The sequence below is a fragment of the Eufriesea mexicana genome, unplaced genomic scaffold (assembly GCF_001483705.2).
Source record: "Eufriesea mexicana isolate 0111107269 unplaced genomic scaffold, ASM148370v2 scaffold124, whole genome shotgun sequence".
In the NCBI taxonomy this organism is placed as follows: domain Eukaryota; kingdom Metazoa; phylum Arthropoda; class Insecta; order Hymenoptera; family Apidae; genus Eufriesea; species Eufriesea mexicana.
The window spans coordinates 1,115,416-1,136,694 of NW_016908357.1; the positions used below are offsets into that span (position 1 = coordinate 1,115,416).

The 21,279-nt window shown below is 44.0% G+C and overlaps 5 protein-coding genes across 6 annotated transcripts in view; 3 read left to right on the forward strand and 2 right to left on the reverse strand.

The window, feature by feature from the left end:
* The window catches only part of pwn (calcium-binding EGF-like domain-containing protein pawn), a 10,825-nt gene extending 8,407 nt beyond the window's left edge, over nucleotides 1-2,418 (reverse strand). Inside the window, exon 1 of the mRNA XM_017911307.1 lies at nucleotides 2,361-2,418. Within this exon, the coding sequence (XP_017766796.1) occupies nucleotides 2,361-2,418 (58 nt within the window). The remainder of the gene's footprint in view (nucleotides 1-2,360) is intronic.
* LOC108555394 (cyclin-dependent kinase 4) overlaps nucleotides 1-15,523 on the forward strand; it is a 29,712-nt gene extending 14,189 nt beyond the window's left edge. The window contains exons 2-5 of the mRNA XM_017911021.1: nucleotides 13,858-14,537; nucleotides 14,608-14,952; nucleotides 15,056-15,216; nucleotides 15,301-15,523. Coding sequence (XP_017766510.1) covers nucleotides 13,878-14,537; nucleotides 14,608-14,952; nucleotides 15,056-15,216; nucleotides 15,301-15,523 — 1,389 coding nt within the window. The 5' untranslated portion in view covers nucleotides 13,858-13,877. The remainder of the gene's footprint in view (nucleotides 1-13,857; nucleotides 14,538-14,607; nucleotides 14,953-15,055; nucleotides 15,217-15,300) is intronic.
* A 1,110-nt stretch (nucleotides 15,524-16,633) lies between these two features.
* On the forward strand, nucleotides 16,634-17,538 carry HINT1 (histidine triad nucleotide binding protein 1). Its single transcript, XM_017911083.1, has 2 exons — nucleotides 16,634-16,924; nucleotides 17,167-17,538. The coding sequence occupies exons 1-2, from the start codon at nucleotides 16,721-16,723 to the stop codon at nucleotides 17,434-17,436; spliced, it is 474 nt and encodes a 157-aa protein (XP_017766572.1). The 5' UTR covers nucleotides 16,634-16,720; the 3' UTR covers nucleotides 17,437-17,538.
* A 76-nt stretch (nucleotides 17,539-17,614) lies between these two features.
* Nucleotides 17,615-20,719, reverse strand: Dhfr (dihydrofolate reductase). 2 transcript variants are annotated; one of them, XM_017911081.1, is made up of 6 exons: nucleotides 18,579-18,612; nucleotides 18,402-18,516; nucleotides 18,168-18,323; nucleotides 17,966-18,089; nucleotides 17,780-17,889; nucleotides 17,615-17,699 (listed from the first exon to the last, which is right to left on the reverse strand). In XM_017911081.1, the coding sequence occupies exons 2-6, from the start codon at nucleotides 18,482-18,484 to the stop codon at nucleotides 17,624-17,626; spliced, it is 549 nt and encodes a 182-aa protein (XP_017766570.1). In that variant the 5' UTR covers nucleotides 18,485-18,516; nucleotides 18,579-18,612; the 3' UTR covers nucleotides 17,615-17,623. The 2 variants fall into 2 exon arrangements, with proteins under 2 accessions (XP_017766570.1, XP_017766571.1); XM_017911082.1 differs by lacking the exons at nucleotides 18,402-18,516; nucleotides 18,579-18,612 and adding an exon at nucleotides 20,668-20,719.
* On the forward strand, nucleotides 19,608-20,508 carry LOC108555448 (translation machinery-associated protein 7 homolog). Its single transcript, XM_017911084.1, has 2 exons — nucleotides 19,608-19,738; nucleotides 20,157-20,508. Exon 2 carries the CDS (start codon nucleotides 20,158-20,160, stop codon nucleotides 20,350-20,352), a length of 195 nt encoding a protein of 64 aa, XP_017766573.1. The 5' UTR covers nucleotides 19,608-19,738; nucleotide 20,157; the 3' UTR covers nucleotides 20,353-20,508.
* Nucleotides 20,720-21,279: the final 560 nt, after the last annotated feature.

Consider the following 21,279-nt stretch of genomic DNA (forward strand, 5'->3'; position numbering starts at 1 on the left):
AGAGGAAATCGATAGAGCCGATGCAGCGAGACGACGACCACAGGAAATGGCGAGTTTCGCTGGAACGCGCTGGTTTGACGTATAGCTACCTAGAGCCGCGTGTGGTATCGCTTGACCCCGTGACGCAATTCTAACAGCGTCTAACACGACTCGTAAGAAAAAGAAAGAAACGTCGAAGGGGTTTATCCGTGGAAGCGTAGACCGAGCTATGCGCCGTCTCTCGAGGCGGTAACGGCAGAGTTAACGGTACCCCATACCAGCCCAATATTTATTCTTTTCGCTGGTAAACGCGACATTTGGTACCTTCGCGACGAGATTCGACAGGTGTCCTGACCCGTTCGATCCTCGACACGTGCTCTCGAGCAGCAATCGCTTAAATCGGCCGAGATTTTCGATCGTCTGCCACGATGGCGGATGGTCTGCCATCCACGTTCCCTTATCGCCACGTGTTCGCTCGCATCTGTTTACCGGCACGTGGCCACGCGCGGTCTAATAAGCGGAGAGTCTCGAGCAAGAAAGGAATTACTTTATCGCGTGGCGGAAAATTTATCGATCGCCAACCGGTTCCACGGATCGAGGAATTCGCGTGGCCGAGAGGCTAAGGGTCGCTCCGACCAGCGTCACCGGCTTTCCCGTCGCGAATATTACCGGCAACTTTTCGTTCCGCCTTTAGGAGACGAAATCTCGAACGACGAACCAATCGACTTTCCGTTCCACCGTGTACCACGCGATTTCGTGACACTTTCACGACTAACGTGCTTGGGCGAAAGTCCAGTGACGAAACTCCGTCCCGGATACGTTCCTTTGTGCCGTTGCCCAACCGCGTTGACGATGACGTTAGGACGGCTCATGCAAATTCCTCTCGTTTCGTAAACGGGAAAAAATGAGTCGTGCAAAGGAGATGAAATATTAATGGCAATCGCGAGTCTCGGGAGAGCTTCGATTAATCAGGCTGGATGGATCGCGGTCGATGACTCGTGGACCTTAACGATCACCTAAACCGCACCTAAACCCCGAAAGACGCGAAATTTGCATAGGCCGATGAACCGCGATCAGGATTCGTTGCTAGCATCTAAACTCGTCGACTTCCGTTCGTCGTCCTTTTTTTCTCTCTCTCTTTCTCTCGATTCGATAAATAATTCGCGTTTCTACAGCGTGGAGAGGATCGAAGATCGTGATTGGCAAACGACGAGAAACGTAGATATTTATTGACGCTTTCGTGAAGTCACGTTAGCCTGGGACATAGAAATCTCGGAGTAACAGGTACGTGCCAGAACGCAAATGCGCGTCATGCTTGCAGCTTTCTCCTCTGTCGCTTCTGAAACGCGCCAGTGACGTGTGTTTCGTTTTATAGACGACGTGGCGATACACCTCGAGATTTCGTTAATTTGATTCTCTATCTCCTCTCCAATTAGCAGGGTTTTATCAGTCTAACGCGTTCAACGGAAAATCTATGACTCTCAGTGCGTGTAAAAAGTTAATTATCTCGAGCTTTACTCCACTTTTAAATATTTATAAGCAGGTTAACTCTCGACGGGTCGTCGAACTTTTGATTTTCCTTTTTCCACGATATTCGCTTGGCTGTAGTCGCGTCTTTAAGTCACGTTTCCAACGTTCTCGTCGTGAATCGTTTATACACTTGGGTCGGTATTAGGTGCAAAGTTACGCGGAACCGGATATATATATACCTACTTGCACATCCGCATCGCGCATCGGAGACGATGGATCATGGGCTATTATTAATTCTCATTGGTAATCGGCGATAGCCGATTCTTCGAGTTTCGTGATCCGACGAAAATTAGCCTGTTGTCGTTCGAGTTGAACGCGTAAATATATCTGGAAAGGTTAAACGGCGGTCCCAAAGGTGCCAGCAGGTTTGGCGACACGATTATTAGCCTGGAAGTCAGTGCATAGCCTTTTATCTTTCCCGATCTTGCCGCTGGGACGTCACGAGATTTTCGACAGAGGTCAAGATACCGGTTTAAAACTCGACCGCACGTGGCCGGTTGAAAAGCCCATCAAACAGGTTCACGCGTTAATTCGTCGCATATTTGCATCGTCTTATGGCTAGCGTCAATTGTCGAGGTTAATATCTGCGCATCGCGACGTTAGACCTGCCGCAAAATTGTTACCCGATAACGATCATCGGGACGCGCGAATCGGTCCGGGAATATTTCCACGGAAGTAGAAGGAAAGCCAGAAGTTATCGTCGCAATCGGAATAGCAAATTATCTCGTAGGAGTAGTTCGACCTGCGGGATAATTACGTACAAGGACCGTAAAAGTTTAATCAACCGTTGCGATCTCTCCTCGCGTGATAAATTGGCAATTTAAAGAGTACGGTTGCATTTGTTCTCTTACCTAGTAGAATTTGGATCGACAAGGTCACCAGGACCTTCGACCCCGCGTGGCCTACCATCCTGATTCCTTTGGCGTATTGCGGTCAAAGTGCGCCGCGATTGCTCGTCCTGATCAAGGTCAGGTTAATGTCAAGGACACTTTGAAGGATCTCTTCAAGAGTGCTCGTGGCTGGACCAGTCTCTATCGTTGCAAAACGTGCCACGGTACCAACCGATCGCCGCCATTTTGGATCGCGAGCCTATGCCGAGTAAAAACGTCGAGCATCGTGGAAACTTTAATGCCCCCGTCTCACCATTCTTTCCTTTCCTCGTCTTATCCTTCCCCCGATCACTTTTTTCTTCTCTTTTATTCGGTCTCGCACTCTCGCGCACGCCGGTTGACCTACTTGGTCGCGGATAGGTCCGGTGTTCGCCTTTGCTTTTCGGCCGATGTGCTATGCCGCCGATCCCGACACCTTATTTTCACTACCTTCTACACCTCCGGCTCGAAATTTCCTTCGCCACTTTCCAGTACTCTGCACTTACACCGTGCCGTGCCAGTGTTTCGCCATGCCTCGCGATGCGGGCCGATGTCGCACGGAGATACGCGCTGTGTCCTTATTAGGCTGAAAGTTTCACTTGAAATCGGATTTTAGAAACGTCCGACGTCCTCGAAATTACCATATGAGTTTTACCATGCGCGATCACGGAGTATCTCTCACCGCGACGATTTTCCCTCGCATCCTGTATCGCACCTGCTCGCCGATTTTTCGCGCATCGTCCTTACCAGGTCCCCGTCGATCACTTTATCCCGTGACACACAACTGCACCGATCCCTCAGTACACTTGCCGAAATCCCGTCGCACGAAATCCGCCCGAGGATCGACGAGTTTGCACAAAATTACCACTCGCTGGCGTAATTATTCGACTCCCTGATCATCGTACCACGATTCGAGCTACGTTTTTCGGCCAGGATTCGCCCGACGATCCTTCGTGTCGGTGGATCGACTCGTTGGATCGATCCTGCGCGAAATTGGAAGCCGAAATCGAGCGGACTGGACGAAAACCTTCAAGGTTCGGTCGAGTTTCGCTCGAGGTTCGCCTCACGGTCGTTCACACGGGACTGGCTTACGGTGAGGACGGTCATACACGGTTTCTCCCACTTTAACTATGCCATGCTACACCATGGTGCACTATACTACACTCTTCTAGAGTGTATACGTCACGTCTTCGTGGCTCGTTTCCACCGTGCTGGGCTCTACCGTCCATTCGACTCCTGCTCTCCCCTCTCTTCGTCAAAATTTCTCTCTCCATCCTGCTCCACCTTTATCCCCGGCGTTACTCTCCGTCTTCAACTCTTTCCTTCTTCTTTCTCTTTCTTCTCCATTTTCACGGCCGGTTTTACCTCGACCTACCTTTCGATCCTTTCGGGACTCCGCTCTTTCCCAACTTCGTCCCGACTCGCGACCTCGTGCGTCTTCAACGTTCGTCTTTCCTCTTTTCTCTTTTTCCTCCGCCGTCTTCTTCCTCGTCTGCAGCTTCTTCAGCCAAGCGAATCTACCTGTCCGGCTTTCTCGTTCTCCGAGCTGCGCGGACATTGTCCATTTCCCACCTGCGCCGCCTTCCTTTTTTCAATTTTACCGCTGCAACAGGGAAACCATTTCTTTCTTTTCCCCCGTTTCTGCATTTTCCTCTTCCCCTTTCTAGCAGGAAAATCGTAGGAAAATCGCAGGAAAATCGCAGGAAACAGGGCACCGATCGATCGACCGATTTCCTCGGTGGATGCGGGTAATTGTGCGAAATGCTCGAGCCAAAGCGTATGCACGAGCGGATAACGGGATTTTGTAAGCAGAACGCAAAATGCGAGAAATTAATCGATCATCGGTGACATTTATTTATTTCCCGCGCTTCTTTTCTCTTTATTACATTGGATAATAATTAATCGGCACACGGCGGCCTGACGCAGGGGGACACGAACGGTGAGTCTAGGATAAATGATCATCGGGTGTAAAGAACGTCGGGACAGGTCAGCACTCCTGCGGACACCCTTTTCGAGGGTTCGTTAGAGATCTCTGGGATCGTTTATGGGAAATCAAATTAGCGAAGGACGATGAAATAGCTCCCTATTTCGAGATATCGTACCATTCTTCGACGATGTTCTTAGAACTCGTAATCGATAAAGATACTTCGTTCTCGTTGGCGAAATTTCTTATTTCTTTACGCCGAAATCGTTCGTCGTTCGAAGATGCACGATCGCTCGAATCGCGAGTAGTTGGAGTGATAACCGTAGATCTGTCGGGAAATATTTCGCCTGATCGTCGTAATTCAGGAATTCATGAAAATTCAGGAAAATTCAAGGCGTATAAAGCTCGCGGAGGGGGAGCCTCCTCGAAACGTCTGGATCGTTCCTCCAGGCCTGAAGTAATGCTCTCGCGTTGCTGTACAGCTGCGACCCTTCATTTTCTTCTTCTTCCTCTTTCTTCTTTCTCGGTATGGTAAAACCAGACTGGAATGCGCAGGGCTACCTCCTCGATCAGTCGAGCAACATTGATCTTCGAGGCGACGTGCCGTTGCCTCTTCTGAAATTGCACCGTAATGTTCAATTTCATTCGCCACCGCGCGTTTCACGCTACCAGCCTGATAAAAACATAGCGCACATCGAATTCCCGCAAATTTGTATCGAAATAACGAAAGCCGAACGCGTGTATCTGGCTGTGTTGCTGCGGTCGGCGTGGTTGCTCGGCTTGTGTTCGCAAATTTCCCTCGTTTTCGTTTTTTCCGTCCCGAATAAGGCTTTTTAAGGCCCCGTTTAAAATTCCCGGAGAGTGTTCGACGAATAAAGTCTGTTTTCCCATTGACCTCACGTAATACGGGCGCACCTTTTCCTATCCTCGAAGTTTGACGAGCTTAGTGGCTTTGTCTGCATTGTAATACAAAGCGTATAGAGAATTAAAATTGCACTTCTGAATAACGGATAGCCTCTTGGGCAAGTATCCATGAAATTACTCGGTCAGTAACTCATCCTCATCCGGGATAGAATAATAGAATGAAAATTGTTTCATTATTCTTATCGGTTCAAAGAACCACATATATTTCAAATTGCCGTGTTACTTTATGTCTTTATCATTCCAACGTCACGCTCGAGATAAGTTTCCTTGGCTCTAATATTTCTCGTGATTCCAGTATCAACGTAACGCGCTGGTATTGGCATTCTGGCATCTAGATCATTTGGATTACAGTTAAGTACAGTGGAAATCACTTGTGTCGAAAATTAAATTTGAACGAACGTAATGAAAGATCTTTATCGGCATTTTATAAGTTTGCACGGTCGTATAAGAAAATCTGATTCGCGCGAAATTAAAAATGGAAAATAATTTATCGACCGTAGAAATTGTTTAATTAAGGTAATATCTTTTGTAATTTTATTTTGAATTTTTATCCTACGTGCCTCCGATTTTCTTTCAAAATATGCACATTAATTTTTGCATGATGGAATCTTGTAGAATTAAAAATATTTAGGGTACGAGATCGTGAACGCATTTCACAACGAAGTTTAAAAAGAGCAGACTTTGATCCTACTATCGGTAAGGTAGTTTACTTGAAAATCTGTAACCGATAAGACAGGTTCCTTTGGTCGACAGTCGGTACTGCACAGTCGGTATGTCGAAGGTTTGAGCGCTCTTGCAGGTCTACTTCACTTTTGGTTAATCGTGAAAATGATTAATACGTATATCGTATATTTCCCCGTGAAATTGAATTATTTATTTATCCAAAGACCGCTTAGAAAAATGTGAAAAATATCGCGAGCGTTCCCAGGACGAGGATACGGTATCGGATAAAAATAAAGAAGCTGGTAATAAAATACGACGAGGAAAGGAAGAACAAAAGGAAGGATCGAAGCGATGGAAATATGCGGTCGTATCGGGTAGTAATCAGGCAGCATCCGAAAGAGCACTAATACGCTCGTTTTATCCGTGTTTTCCTACGCAACACGCGGGCAGGATACGGCCGTGTTGAATTCTCTATTTTCATTCCAAGCTGGGCCGAACAATGGGGGATCTAAATTGGGCAAAAACCAGTCTGCCGTCTAGTTTGGCGAGGCTGAAGGCATTATGGTACAGCCGGTAACAACCACGTCGGCAGCCAAGGGTCCCACAATAAGGCCCCGGCTAGGTAGCAGGCAGTGCCGAAAATCGCTCGTGCTGGCTCCGATGGTTCCTTTTCCGCGGCCCACGAATAGTTTGTAGCATCGGGTGAAAGTGGTAATTAACGACGCGCGGCGATGGTATGTCCCATTCCTCCGTGTCGTTCCCGGGACTCTGGCGAGTGGTTCATCGTACTCCTGACCGGTTATGACACCGCTGCTCGCCTTTTTATTTATTCACCGTCTTTCTTTATCGCGCGACTTTTCGAAGTTACTACGAGTACGCCGTCGGTCTCTCCTTCCCTTCGAGAATGCCTTCGGCTTCGTAAACTCGTAATTCGTTTCGACGCATCGTCTAACTGGATCGGGACGATCGCGTTCCAGCGACCGTTCTAATCGTTCTAATTGTACTTTAGGTGCGGGCCCCGCGCGCAGACGTGACGTTTCCCCCGAACGAACGAAGCACCATTGTCCGTCGGCAACATCGTGAACCTGGCGATAATCGCGTTTCAATGCGCCGAACGGTTCGCCCAACTGTTTTATTGCGCAGATTGCCAGGGTAGTTATGACAGGCCGTCTAAAAGGTCGGGATTATTTTTAGCGATTCAACCGACACGAATCGAGAATGGCCGACAGGGTCGATACGCGCGATGTTGCAGCATGGATGATAAGAAGTCGAAGTGCACGTTTCCGTGGCATTCCAAAGCTCCTTCGTAACCGTACAATCGACTCATTGTGTTCTCGGTGTTTGGCCTCGAAAATATCGTGCGCTGGCTTTTATACGGGCCACGTACCAGGTGTACGTTGGTTTCCAGGTGGTTAGGACAAAATTTCGGGATCGATAGGAGGAAAGACAATTAATCTTTAATACGTACGTTCGGTGCACGTATAAACTCATTTTCTTTTTCATTTTTCACGTACAATATCGATACCGTGGAAACCGTATCGTTTCTGGGACGCCGAACGAACCGATTTCTCGATTTTTTCCCTAATTCGCTCAAAGTTCTCGTTTCTCGAGCTGAAATAATTTACGATCGACCGCGAGGCGAGACAATAGCTAGTTTGTCGGTTGACATCGAATTCTGGTTATACGGCACATAACGGAACTCGATTCCCTTCCGTTCCTAATGCCGCGTCTCGTTTCGCAAAACTATTTTATTGCGTCTCGTAATTTCGGTGCTCGCGTTAACAGCCGTGTCATAAATTCCATTATTTCACCGCTTAATTATCGCTTACCGTAATGATCGAACGCCACATTGGAAATTCGTAAAGCGTAGACGAGAAGTAATTTTCGCTAATATTTTCCCAATTAGTCACGCGTTTACAACGTGCACGGGAACGGTTTAAAAACGGTTATTAGGATGATTAACGGGAGTCGATTTCGCGGGCAGGCAGGATACATTCCGCGTGATCGTGCAACCGCTTTTACGGAAAACCTACTATAGTATGAGCTTTTCATCGCGACTGGAAATAAGTCGATGCAAATCACTCGAATAACCGGTGACGCGCATGAAAATACTCGTAATCGTTATACCGTACACCGCACGATCTTAGTCACACGCAGATGCGCGAAATGATTTTCTTTCTCTCCCTCCCTGTTCGTTGCGCGACCAGTGACGTCTCGTTTAATCGCGGCGCCGAACATCTTTTAATTAGAAAAACGTCGCCGCGACTATATACGCATATACGCTCTCGAGATATCGAGCCGTCCGAACGGGGTCCTGTTACGTTCCTCGAAGGATGCAGAGGGAAACCCGTAGAAAACAAAGAGCAGACGTCTGAAAAGGAACGCAGCGAAACACGAACAAAACACGGGTGCAAAAACAATGAACACGCGTTCGCTACCGTTTCGATCGAATCTCCTAATTCGAAGCAACGAAATTCGTATATACGTAACGGAATGCTCCGCCTATGAGAGAGACTCTCTCTGCCTTTTCCAGAATTCGAGACACGTATATTATCCGGAGCCGTGTACTGGATTGTAAAAAAGTTGAAGCAAAGGGGCGCCTAGGAAAGCGACGGTCATGGGCGCGCGCCCTACGAAGGGCTCCGACGATAACGGTCCGTCCCTGGACTGTGGAGAGTCTACCGGCCCATTCCATTCGAGAGTCGTCGTCTCTCGCGTACATCGGCCGCCGCAGGAAGCATTCCATTCATGTTTCGGGACGCGCAACGGACGCTGATCGGAGGACAAGAGAGAGGCAGAGCCAGATAACCGGGACTCCTCGCGAGGGCTAGCGCTGCCTGGCGCCACCGACAAGAACAACGACCTGCCGATGTGCAGTCGCGATGACAATCGGCAAGTTAACGTGAGAAAGCCGAACCACGTGGGGCCGTTGCGAGTCACTTCGCAGAGGTGGATCCGAGGACACCTTCGTCGAAGGAACGTTCAACCATGGTGCGTTTTCTTTGATTAATTGCCGCGCGTGTGTCGCCGACTGGCGATCTCTCGAGGAAATTCGTTCCATCTCCCGCTGTCGGTACGTGGCTGATATACTTTTCTCCATGCGCGAGATGCTCTAGCGAACGTTGGAATCGTGATTTCGCGAATGGCCAGGATTTATTCCTTTTCCATTTCCTCTTCCCTCTACTAGTCTCGCTTTCTCTTATCGCACCACCTTGCCGTACTCCCTCCCTTTCCCGCGGCCTTTTATCGAAACTCGAAGACAAGGGGTGCAGGCTAGAAACGAACGGCAAGCATCGAGTATAAATTTTCACGGTTAAACGTTAAAACAGCGGAACGTATACTCTTCATCGACTGCATTTTAATTTTCGAACTTCCTCGTAACGTCGGTAAAGCACCCAACGATGACGAATTTTCCGGGTATCCGTCGAATCGTAGAAACCTCTTCGAGATGTCGCTGCGCGCTATCGATACTCGATTTCGGACCACTCTCGATTCCTTGGTCGTTGAATCATCGGGGTGATGTTAGGAAGAGTAACGAGCGTGAATCACGAGGTGCTCTTAAATACGGGCATTACGTGCGAGGAGTAAGCCGTTTCCTGGAACGCGCATAGTAATTCGTAAGTCATCGTTCCGTAGGGTTAATATAAAGTGGAAGGAAGCGACGGTCGTCCTGTCAATGGGTAACTCTGGGGCTTCCCGGCGCGCGTCGGGCATCATCCTGGTAGCCGGCGTGGCGCGGCGCGGCGCGGTACGGTCCGACGCGACGCTACGCGTCGCAACAGTCCGTCTCTCTCTCTCTCGGCCTCTCTCCGTTCCATAACCTCCCTCTCCGCGTGCATACGGATAAGCCGATCGTGGCGGCAGGAGCGTTGGAAGGGCCACAGGCAGCAGCTGTCGGTAGCGGTCGATGCGAACGGGGCTCGATCGAGGTCCGCTCGAGAGAGTCGGGCCTACTTCCTCGAGGGCTCGGGAACGACTAACTCTGTCTACTGCTGCTGCTGCTGTTGGTGCTGCTGCTGCTGCTGCTGCTGCCCGTATGCGTGTTCGTCGGTCGTGTCAGTACTTTTCAGGTCGGTCCACAGTGTAGTTGGCTTACCATCGAGTCCCGACTGGCACGGTCGCTCGGCTGCACGATTCGTCGAGTCGCCGTTGGGTTACGCTCGCGAGTGGTCGGTCGTGTGCTCTCTTCCTCGTGCAACGCGGCAACCCAAGTGTCTCTCGTGCATCCTGCCCGTTTCTCGTGCCGTAGTGTGCAGCGAGCTTGAAACTCGTCCGTGTGCTCGCGTCTCGTAGGATAGGAGAAACCGAGAGCAAGAGGGAGCGAGAAGAGGAGCAAGGAAGAGAGAGGGAGAACGCAGAGCGGCATTCGTTAATACCCGCTTCCGGCACGTGGAACCGTATCGCACTCTGTTTTTCTTCGCAGCGCATCGCTGCCGTCGCTCCGAGCTTCTCTCGTGGGAGGTCAGCACCTCAGCCGGTGGGTAAGTGCAGAAACCACGCTCTCGCCGGAGCAGCGGACAGAGTACACCTATCGGGATAAGGCTTCACGGGAAGGATGCACATAACCTTTTAAAACACCGGCTTCTCCGACCGAATGCAACTACGCACTTTTCCCGTACGTAGTACTATACGACGTTGGCGAACGAATCGGTCGTCGTCGCACTTGTTGCGTGTTTTTCTCACGTTTCGACGGAATCGCGATTCGTCTACGAGATTTTTCATCGTGAGAACGTTGCTCGCGATACGGTAGCGTATCTGTGAAACGCGAGAAGGTGGAATGTCTCGACACGCGAAGATAAGACAACAGTCAACCACTTACGGGGGTGGATCCTCTTGCACTTCTCTTGTTTACGAACCGCGAGCATAGGAAACGTAGCCACGTGGTTGTGTGTCGCGAGCTTCTGTAATTCGAATAGAAACGTTCCAATTTCCACCAACCGTCTCTGCAACGAACAGGTTTTCATGTTTCAGTCGATTCCCTCTCGCGCGTCAAGATTCCCAACGATTTGCTCGACCGTGCTTCGTCGCGGAAAAATTCGAAAACACGCCTGCATACGCGTTGAGAATTTTAGGGAATATCCGACCTTTCGCGACGCAGCGTAATTTTCGAAACGCGTGAAAGGTACACGCGTCGCGACTAATCGATTAGTCATCGTGAAAAGATAAATCGATAAGCGTGCTCGTCGGCCGATTCCACTGGTTGGATAATCGGTTGCTGTTTTTCCGTGAACAATCTCGGCTGCCGACGACTCGTTGGACCCCGGTCGAATCGTAAATTCCGGATCGATAGTGGCGCTATGTAACTCGTTGTACTTGAGGGACACGTTCCGAAGCGCCGAGTCTATTGGTCGGTACGGCTTAGAAATGGAAGTGAATGGGAGGGCTGGCTATAAGTGTTCGTCACGTGAAAGACCCGAGCAGATAGCAGTGTCAACCCCATGAATAATCTGAAATCCACTGGCGCCTTCGTGTTTACTTTATTCGTCTATGCGTCGTTTCCTGTCTCACGGGAAGCCTAGGGTATCTCTGCTTAATATCTCCGTTACTTCCTGTCCCGTATGTCATTCCCGATTCATCGATCGTCCAGTTGCAGGTATTTTTAAAGTAATCGCGTCCGTGTGCGGGAGTTATCGCGGATCGAAATACGCTGGATCGCGGAGGAATCGTAACGAAGATAATAGTCGATTGATAAATCGCGGTCTCGTTTACGAGAGCGTGCACCAGTTCATTCATTCGCGTAGCTGCTCCTTTCCGCCATCGTTTAAAAGCTAGAATTCCGCGGATTTACGCGCGGGTATCTTTATCGCGTCGTAACACGTAGTGCGTAAACAGTGCGTAACACACGTGTAACACAGTCGAAGATAGGGAACAGAACACGTTGGGCAATTCGATGTGCCAACTTGGCCGTTGGAAAATAATTCCGATTTACCAACGGACCGAATCGCGCGACGCGTAATAACGCCGGAGCTCTCGGTTCTCTTCGGCTTCTCTTCGCGAGACAATCGTAGAAAGTTTGATACGCGTAGGTATTTACTTTCCTACATTCTTTGCATTTCGTTCCACCGTTTCGTTTCTTATCTCCTATCCAGTCGGATCTAGCTTTCCCGTGTTATCGCTCCCTTCGCTGGCCACACACCATCGCTGCCACCATTGCGCTCTAGTTTTCCTTTTCTAATTCCCAGAAAAAGGTTCCTCTCGTTTGCATCCTCCTCCGTTTCTTCGCCAAGCCACGAAAGACAGAGAAGTTAAGAGTTTCTCGGTTTTTCGTCGGATTCCTTCCCCTCCTTCGCTCTCTATCCGTGTCTTCGCTCGTTTCCTGGAAAACATTTTCCCGTTTTTTTCCGGCAAAGTGATACATTGGAAACACGTGACTGGTCTACGCGTAGGTGGTCCCTCGGGACAGCGTTGCGTAAATTCGTGGAAATTCGTGGAAAATGCCCCTGTGGTTGCTTCTCGTTTCCCGAAACGGGAAACGTACAGATGGAAAATCGAGGAGTAAATTCACGATAACGCGTTTTCGCCTTGGAAAGCCTGGTTGTTTCGCTTGGCGATCGTCTCGCATGATGTAACGCTCGTTCCTCTGTTCCCGTTCACTTTTTCACCCGGCCTTATCACAAAAGGAAGTTGATAAAAGAATTTAATCAAAGCGTTGAATGAAGTCGGCTACGAAACTTCCTCCACGATGATGACGTTTCGTCGGTATTTATAGTCGCGTTGACAACTTTTCGAAGCGTCGTCGGCGAAAAGGGCATTGCGCTGACGTTACATAAATTTACGCTTCATTCACTGGCAGGGTTTTTCACTGCGACAAAGTACGAGCACGTCGAGCCAAGTATATTTCGGGTGAAATGCTCGGTGGAATGATAAATATTATAAATATAGGAGCGATAACATCGTATACTTTATTACACCCTGCTAGATCTATGTAAATATTACGAGACCATAAATACCCGCTGTGTTGCCTATCCCATGGCCCTTAAGTTATATACCATTCGAAATTTTCCTACTTTATCACGTATGCTACTACAAAAAGTAGGTCTTCGTATCTCTCTACGTAACCCGGTATTATCTTTCACGCCTTCTTCATTCAACTTTGTCGTTGGTATGACGTTTAGTTATCCTGTACACACAGGCGGGGAAGGCGCAGAGTGTGAGTATGTATCGTAAGAAACGAGAAATTACGTAAGAAATGCGTTCGTCTTTCGAGCTTTACGATACTTTCTCCCGTTTTATCTACGATTTCATGGTTACTCGAACGTTTATCTTCACGACTCCGACGATGGAGGAAAAATTTGTCACGCTCTCGCGCTCTGCCGAGAAGCTAGAACGACGATCTGACGGAAACGTAGACGAACCGACGGGTTTTTCGGGAAAGAATTTACCCCGTAACCCACGGGTCACAGGTAACTCGATTTTCACGAAACCGAACCGCTACTGCCGCACCGAGGAAAACAAAGGGTGAGGACCCAGGCTGTGTATAGCAAACCCTCTTCCTCCTTATACATTTACAAGATGTTCGAAAGCCGACGATGAGGAGGCCAGGGCTATTATACGAACGCAGGTGTCGGGGTGCAGATGTCGCGCGGCAGACGGTGCAGCACGGTCGCGTACAGTACACGAAAATTTTAATGAAACTCCAAGAATCACCGGTATTCGCTGCTCGATAGTGCCACGAGTGTGCCTGCTTACCAGTGTATCGTTATATACCCTTGCACCAATTTGTTGTCCCACGCTGCACGTTTGACGTGTACGTCTTAATATCGTAATCCAAGCTAATATTTACGCACTGATAATTGCCGGGAGCTGGCCTGGAATCGATGCTTCGAGCGTATCGTGGTTGATGGAACAGGTGCAACGTCGAATGAAAAAGATCCTTTTCTAAATTTAACCTGGCCGATGTTTTTCCCAGATATCCGCCTGGTACTCGGTGTAGCGGAAATGATAGCATTTGTTTCTTGCTCGTTTCAGGTAGAAGTCGAAATGTTGTGATGGCCGGAACGTCGCGACGTCCGAGCTCCGAGCTCGGACCTGACCTGTCGTCCCCGACGCCGCTGAAGAAGTTAAAGTTCTCCGAGAGCAGCTCGATCGAGGGGACGTCCGAGAAGAAGCATGACTTGAGTACGGAGGAGTTGAAGAGCGTGGAGAAATTAGCGAGCTCGGTGGCAGCCTCGTTATCCGAGAACACGATAGAGTTGACACCCGGCACAGCGTCGGAAACGAATCCGTTCGAAATCAGCGAGGAATCTCTGGATAGTACAAAGCAATTGATCCAAACTAGCTTGGAAGGGCCGGCGAACGTGACCGCGGGCTCGTCGAAGGAAGGACACTTTGGTAGCTTCGAAGCGATCATACAGATGAAGTACACCGGTCAAGAAGAGGATTCCGGTAGCTCGAGCAAGAGGTCAGAGTCCGACAGTGATGTACAAATTCAGACGTCGTTGCTTGGCGAGGTTGCACTGTACCAGGAATTGTCGCTGATCGGAAACGGCGCGTACGGAACTGTCTACAAGGCCAAAGACTTGAATACCGGACAAGTTGTGGCGTTGAAGAAAGTTAGGGTACCTCTGACGGAAGATGGCTTACCCACGTCTACGTTGAGAGAGATAGCTACCTTGAAGCAGCTCGAGAGATTCGAGCATCCGCACATTGTAAGTAACATCGTGTGCTTAATGTCGTTTGTATTTGCATTTCTATACATATTCTCCGTTACGCATGCAGGTGAGACTACTAGACGTTTGTCAAGGGAATTATCTACACTTGCCTTCCGCTGATGGAAGATCGGAAAGGCTAGATCGAGGCCTGACATTGTGGCTGGTGTTTGAGCACGTGGAAAGGGACCTAGCATCTTACATGGCCTCCTGTCCACGGCCAGGTATCCCGTCCCATCTGGTAAAACAGATGTCAAAGGAGATACTCAGAGGCGTCGAATTCTTACACAGTCATAGGATCATACACAGGGACTTGAAGCCTCAAAATCTGTTGGTGTCCAGAGAAGGGAGAATAAAGATCGCCGATTTTGGCTTGGCGAAAACGTACAACTTCGAGATGAGATTGACTTCTGTGGTAGGTTCGCGCGACGTATGAATTTCGCTTGGTTTTATGGTGGTACAATTCTAACGATACCATTGTTGTAAATGTAAATCGTTGAAATCGCTGTTACTTGTAGGTCGTGACGCAATGGTATCGCGCACCAGAAGTCCTCCTAGGCTGCTCTTATGCAACTCCTGTTGACATTTGGTCCGTAGGGTGCATACTAGCGGAATTGAGCAGACTTGAACCTTTGTTTCCGGGAACGAGCGAAGGCGACCAACTCGACAGGATTTTCCAGTAAGTTAGCAAAGTTGTTCGACGTTCTCGTTCCGTGGGAGATAATGGTTCAAACTTAAATGTATTTTCACCGTTGTTCTACAGAGTAATTGGGACTCCGTCGCAAGAAGAGTGGCCTGGGAATGTGTCCCTTAGTTGGACAGCTTTCCCTTACAGGCAACCGAAACCTCTTGCAGCAATAATACCTGATCTCAATGAACATGGACTAGATTTAATTAAAAATATGCTTATGTTTGGTCCCCATAGACGATTAACTGCAGCTCAAGCCCTCAGACATCGGTATTTCGCTGAAGATGATGACTCGTGATGATTATTTTCCGTGAGTATCCTTTGGCATTCATTAGCAGTTTCTTAAATACAGACTGACGTTACGGTATCCAAATATACGTAAACGTATTATTTTTAAGAACGTCGCAGTACTTTTGTTTTTAAGCAGATAGTATAGTTTATTACGAATACGATACAATATGATTCTTCGTAACTACGTACGGCTTATACATATTCTTTTCTCGTTTAGAGATTATAATTGCAAAATACGTTTATTACACTTTACGAAACTATCATCATATTTAATTCATATGACCATTGCGTTACTTCGAAACATCATCGTAATTTAATTATATATAGTAATTAAGCAACGCAACAAGTAAACAGTTCCCTGATTTATTTAGATAATCGTATAATTTCCATCGTCTGTATATGTATGTAGCGGTTACGTTATTGGCACGTTATTTATTTAGGTAATATCTACATAGTATTTTCGTTATTTTTATTCTCACGATAGTGCTGAATCTAATCGTATCGAACTTTTATTTACTTTATGATACCTCTGGGCTACGTAAGAAATGTTCTCTAAATAAGCACAAATAGGATTCATGAACGCGCACCAAAAATAATTTCGTCTAGTGATTAACTAGGTGTGCCTTCCAAAGTCGTTGAAACGTTCGTAACCCATGCCTTAATTTTCTATGTAATTAAACTTAACGATAAGCGTACTATTAAGTAGCGTTATTCTTGTAAGACTGGGGCCTATTGACCCGTTAGATTTGTCGGAAAGACATAGGATCTTCCGCAAAAAACCAGAAAGTACACTGCCATATGTATGTAAAACGAATAATGAATAGCGTTTAATATTGTATTTTATCTTCAGTATGTGTATAAATATTAATTTCACGAATAATATTTATGTATATCTAAGTATGCAGTTTGTAAAGATATGTGGAAGACCTTCAAAAAGACTGTACAACAAAATAAAGATTTTATAGTTTTATATATCGAAACTATTCCTAAAATGAGATTAAGGAAATTTAAAAAATTAAATAATTATTGACCAACAACCTGATTGATGATACACGATACGATGATGTAACATCGTACATTCAAATTAACCGCCGTGTAGTATTTGTAACATGGCGGTTTGAACCTTACACTTTGTCTATCGATAATGAATTTGCAATAGTGATCGTTTCTTTTTGTAGATAAAAGAATTTTAAATACGTTCAAAATGAAATTACTTTTAAATCTGGCGATAACATCATCTAAGCGATTATCTTATTTCAATGCCAATCTATTAAATCGCACTCCATGCTGGAGAAAAATGGCGACCGAGGTGGAGAAAGCACAAACTGCGGTTCCTACGGAAGATACAATTTTTGGGAAAATACTTCGTAAAGAAATACCTTGTGAATTCATTTATACAGACGATCAGGTAAATTGAATCGAATGATTGAAAACATAATTTTTCTATTTTTACGTTCCTGTTATGAACATTTAAATAAGGTTATTTACTCGTTTGTTTTGTCCTCCCTATCGAGAAATAATAATAAATGTAACTTTTTTTTTTTATATAAGTAATGTCGTGCGTAATTAGGGTCTTCAAGATATACCTTCATATAATTTATATCGTTGTTGAAATTTTATTATTAAAAATAACATCTTTTTATGTGTTAGTGTGTTGCATTTCGTGACATTAATGCTCAAGCACCAGTGCATTTTCTGGTGATTCCACGAAAACCAATCTCACAACTCTCAAAAGCTGAAGATGGGGATGAAGCCTTGCTGGGTCATTTAATGAATGTTGCCCGTAAAGTGGCAAAGCAAGAAGGTCTCGAAGACGGTTTTCGTTTAGTCATCAATGATGGCAGAAATGGTGCACAATCTGTGTATCACTTGCATCTGCATGTTCTTGGTGGTCGTCAAATGAAGTGGCCTCCTGGTTAAGAAACTTCATTTCATTTCGCAGAATGTTACATGCTATTGTAACTTGCAATTATAAAAAATATTTATTGTCAATAATAAAGTATTGAAGAAATGTTATTTATATTTAATAGTTTTGATTTAAGGTTGAATGTGGTTAAATTGTATATTTTTTATTTCAAAATAATCAGTAGTATTTAGGTACAAAAATTTATTCTTTTTTGTATACTTCATATATAAACTGTACACCATTTTCTTCTTGTACACCGTGCGGAATGTTTGGGTCTCTGAATTAATACAAAGAAGAAAAATAAGCAGGGAAAAAAGATTTAAATTATTGCCAGTAAATAAAGCTAAGCAAACTTACTGCATTAAGGTAAAATTATTAGGAATAGCTGGAAAGAATGTATCACAATCAAAATACTTTTTTATTCGTGTTAAATACAACCGGTGAAAGTTTGGAGATTCCATTGCACTCTGCAATTTAAAAGTATGTGTAAATTATGATTAAAAATTTCCATGAATTTCTAATAATTTTTATAAGTTGTCATACTTTGTATACCAAATTTCCTCCTATTACCCAAATAGTTTCGATTCCATTGCTCAATGGAGGTTTTTGAAGAATTTCCAAAGCATGTGGCATACTTTTACATATTATAGCATTGTCCCCGTAATCTCTGCATATTTAGTCATTCATTTATTCCTTTTCTTTTTGTTAATGTTTCATTTAAATTACTACAGAAGATAAATCTTACAGATTCTGTGACGTTAAAACTACATTTATTCGATCTTTCAACGGTCTGTACTTAGGTGGAATACATTCCCATGTCCTTCGTCCCATTATAACAACGTTTTTCTTATTTGGATCCTTCGTGTTCGTAGTCATAGATGTAAAGAAGGCCATTTCACTCCTGTAACCACGTGTTAGGAATAGGTTGGAATATATACCCACATATATATATATGTATATACATGTATATATTTCTCACTTTAGTTTCCATGGTAACGACCCTTTCACACCAATACCCATCCCTTCACATACCGCCGCAATTATATTTAAATTTAAATTCATTTTCTGAACAATAAAAACTCAACTTTTAGGTGCTGTAAAATAAGTGTATAGTTAGTTCGAACGATATAGCACACTTGGAAATCGTATTCCTTACGCGATTAAGGCGTTGCCGATCACTGTTGACGTCGCCGACAATCAAGATTGTTTATAATTTGTAGCTACAGGTATTTATATGTTTAATACCAAGCAGTATAATAGAAAAAGTTGTTGATTATATTTGAATTCCTACTTAGAACGTTAGCTACCACCTATTGCCAATTTAGTACCATTAAATACTGCTTAACCGTTGCAGTGCTATGATTCATTGGAAAAATTTTCTGGGAAAGTAATTATATCATACAAATCATTAATTTTTTTTATTAATTTAAGAAAAACAAGTGTGATTGGTATAGAATTGCTAGGATTACAAATTTAGAGGCATATAAAAATAAATAGTACAATCTTCAAGATGGAAAGATGTTAAAAGTTCTAAATGGCCATCTAGGGATATAAAAATCTTATCATTTCTATAGTTTATTATTACTCATAAAAAATTAGTTTTATACAACATATAAATTTCAACTTCTTATTTAATTATGAAAAATTGTGCGACGTAATTGTTCTTCGGAATCACGTAAACATACAAATCTCAAATTTCTGCTCAAATATTATTTAAGTTGTTGAATTGACCAAGGTTTATGATGTGTACACGTTTTTTACGGTATCCTTGAAGAAGATAATTGAAATGCGTTGGATTCGAACGTAGTAATTATAAGTACAATTATATAATTTTTCGAAATTATTTGATAACTAAACGTTTGTCATAGTTTTGTACCGAATGGGCAGAGTGTATGAGTGTTGAGTATATGGAGTGTATAAGTGGTCTTCAATGTAGTGACATTTATTTAGTCATATTACACAAAAAGTTAAATCAACCGACAAGACATGAAATCTGATGGTTTCTTGGTATCGAACTGTTGACAGTATTTTCCTGAGTTGATTAGGTTTCACGTATGAATTGTTTAAATTTAAAATTTTTGAAATACTACGATATATGTAATACAAACTTTGTTACTAGATGGCATTCTGAAACGTAATTTATACTTTTCTCGATAGATGGCAGCACCATTTGTGTCATCCACCATTTAACGTCATGCGACATTCCTACTTCTGATGTGATAACCAAACTTTGTTCCCGTATAGAAGTATTTAGTTGTAGTACTCTAAATTTTTTAAATTAATTGGATTATTTAGCAAGTTTGTCTGTATTATAAGGTAAACAATTATTATTAATGTTCAATTTCAATTAATTTATGTAATTAATGTTGCAATTTAACTAATTTTTAATAATTTTACACGTTCGCATTGATTTTAAAGAATTTCAAATTCTGTGTCTACTGTATTTCTTCTCCTCCTATATTATTTAAGTATTTAGCTTATACTAAGCGGATGATTTAGATCATGTGATATTTTTTATCAATTTCAGAATATTGCTGGTTTTGACATGACGTCAGTTTTATAGGTTATACTTTCTCTAAAACTCGAAGCATTCTAATTTCATAATAATTGAAATATAGTATTACGTTTGAAGCTATTGTATTGTCTATTATAATTTTTTTTTACTATTTAGTCATGTTACACTTACAAAAATCGTTTTACAAATATCGTGTAAAATTATATGATGTACTTTTAGAATGTCCAGTCGTGAAGGTGGTAAGAAAAAACCTCTTAAGGCACCAAGAAAAGAACCAAAAGTTTTAGATGACGAAGATGTAGCATTCAAGCAAAAGCAAAAGGAGCAACAGAAAGCACTTGCTGAAGCTGCAAAGAAAGCAAGTCAAAGAGGACCTCTTGTCACGGGTGGTATAAAGAAATCTGGCAAAAAATGATCCAGTTAAGACTGATGAAAAATGCAATTGTCGTGCACACCATGTTCTTATCAAATCTTGATTTTGATATTATCGATTAGTACATTATCCGAAATACAGTTCGGGTCTACCACTTTGACAAATGGTTACAATTGTAAATAAAACGTTTATGGATTAAATTATAGCAATATACATATTTTATAGGTATTTGCATTTTTATTGTTTGATATAACAATTCAAGACATTCGAACTATTTGACAAATATGTTTTATAATTTTGTACTCTTACTATTTAAGCATTAGATATTCGATAGCAATAAAATAATAAAATTGTTACCGTATTTCCTGAAAACACGCAAGTAGTTTACAACGTTGCGATCATCGATGATTCATTGTTGTTGACTGAATTTTTTATTCGTAATCGCTGTAAGTTTCATGCTTTTTAATTGCTTAATCCCGAATTTGATCTCATTTAACTGACAAATAATAAACTGTTACATCAATTAACCTTGAGTTAAAATACTTTGTTTCAAGATTTCAAACATAGTTCAACGATGAAGTCACGTGTGTTACATTAATTATATCGTTGTGTAATATCGTCGATAAAAGACGGAGTCACAGAAGATACGAATAATGTCGTACAAGTATTCGTACTAGTCTAACTTTTTCGAATCTTTATTTCTTAAACCAAGTGCAAACATGTCCATTGAAGAAGCATGAATTACAGCTGATTGCCATATGATCGACAGTGTTGGCAACTTTTGCAAAAAAAAATTTCTTAATTATATACTGCTCAGTCTCTTCGTTATACGTATTACCGGTTTTACAGTGAAATAGGCTTTTAAAACACAATTGAAGGTGGAATTTTCTGCTTCCTGTTTATTTTGGAAGAATGTATTTCGCTTTAATACTCATAAGAGCCTCTGATCGCAACAAGAAACTGCAAAAA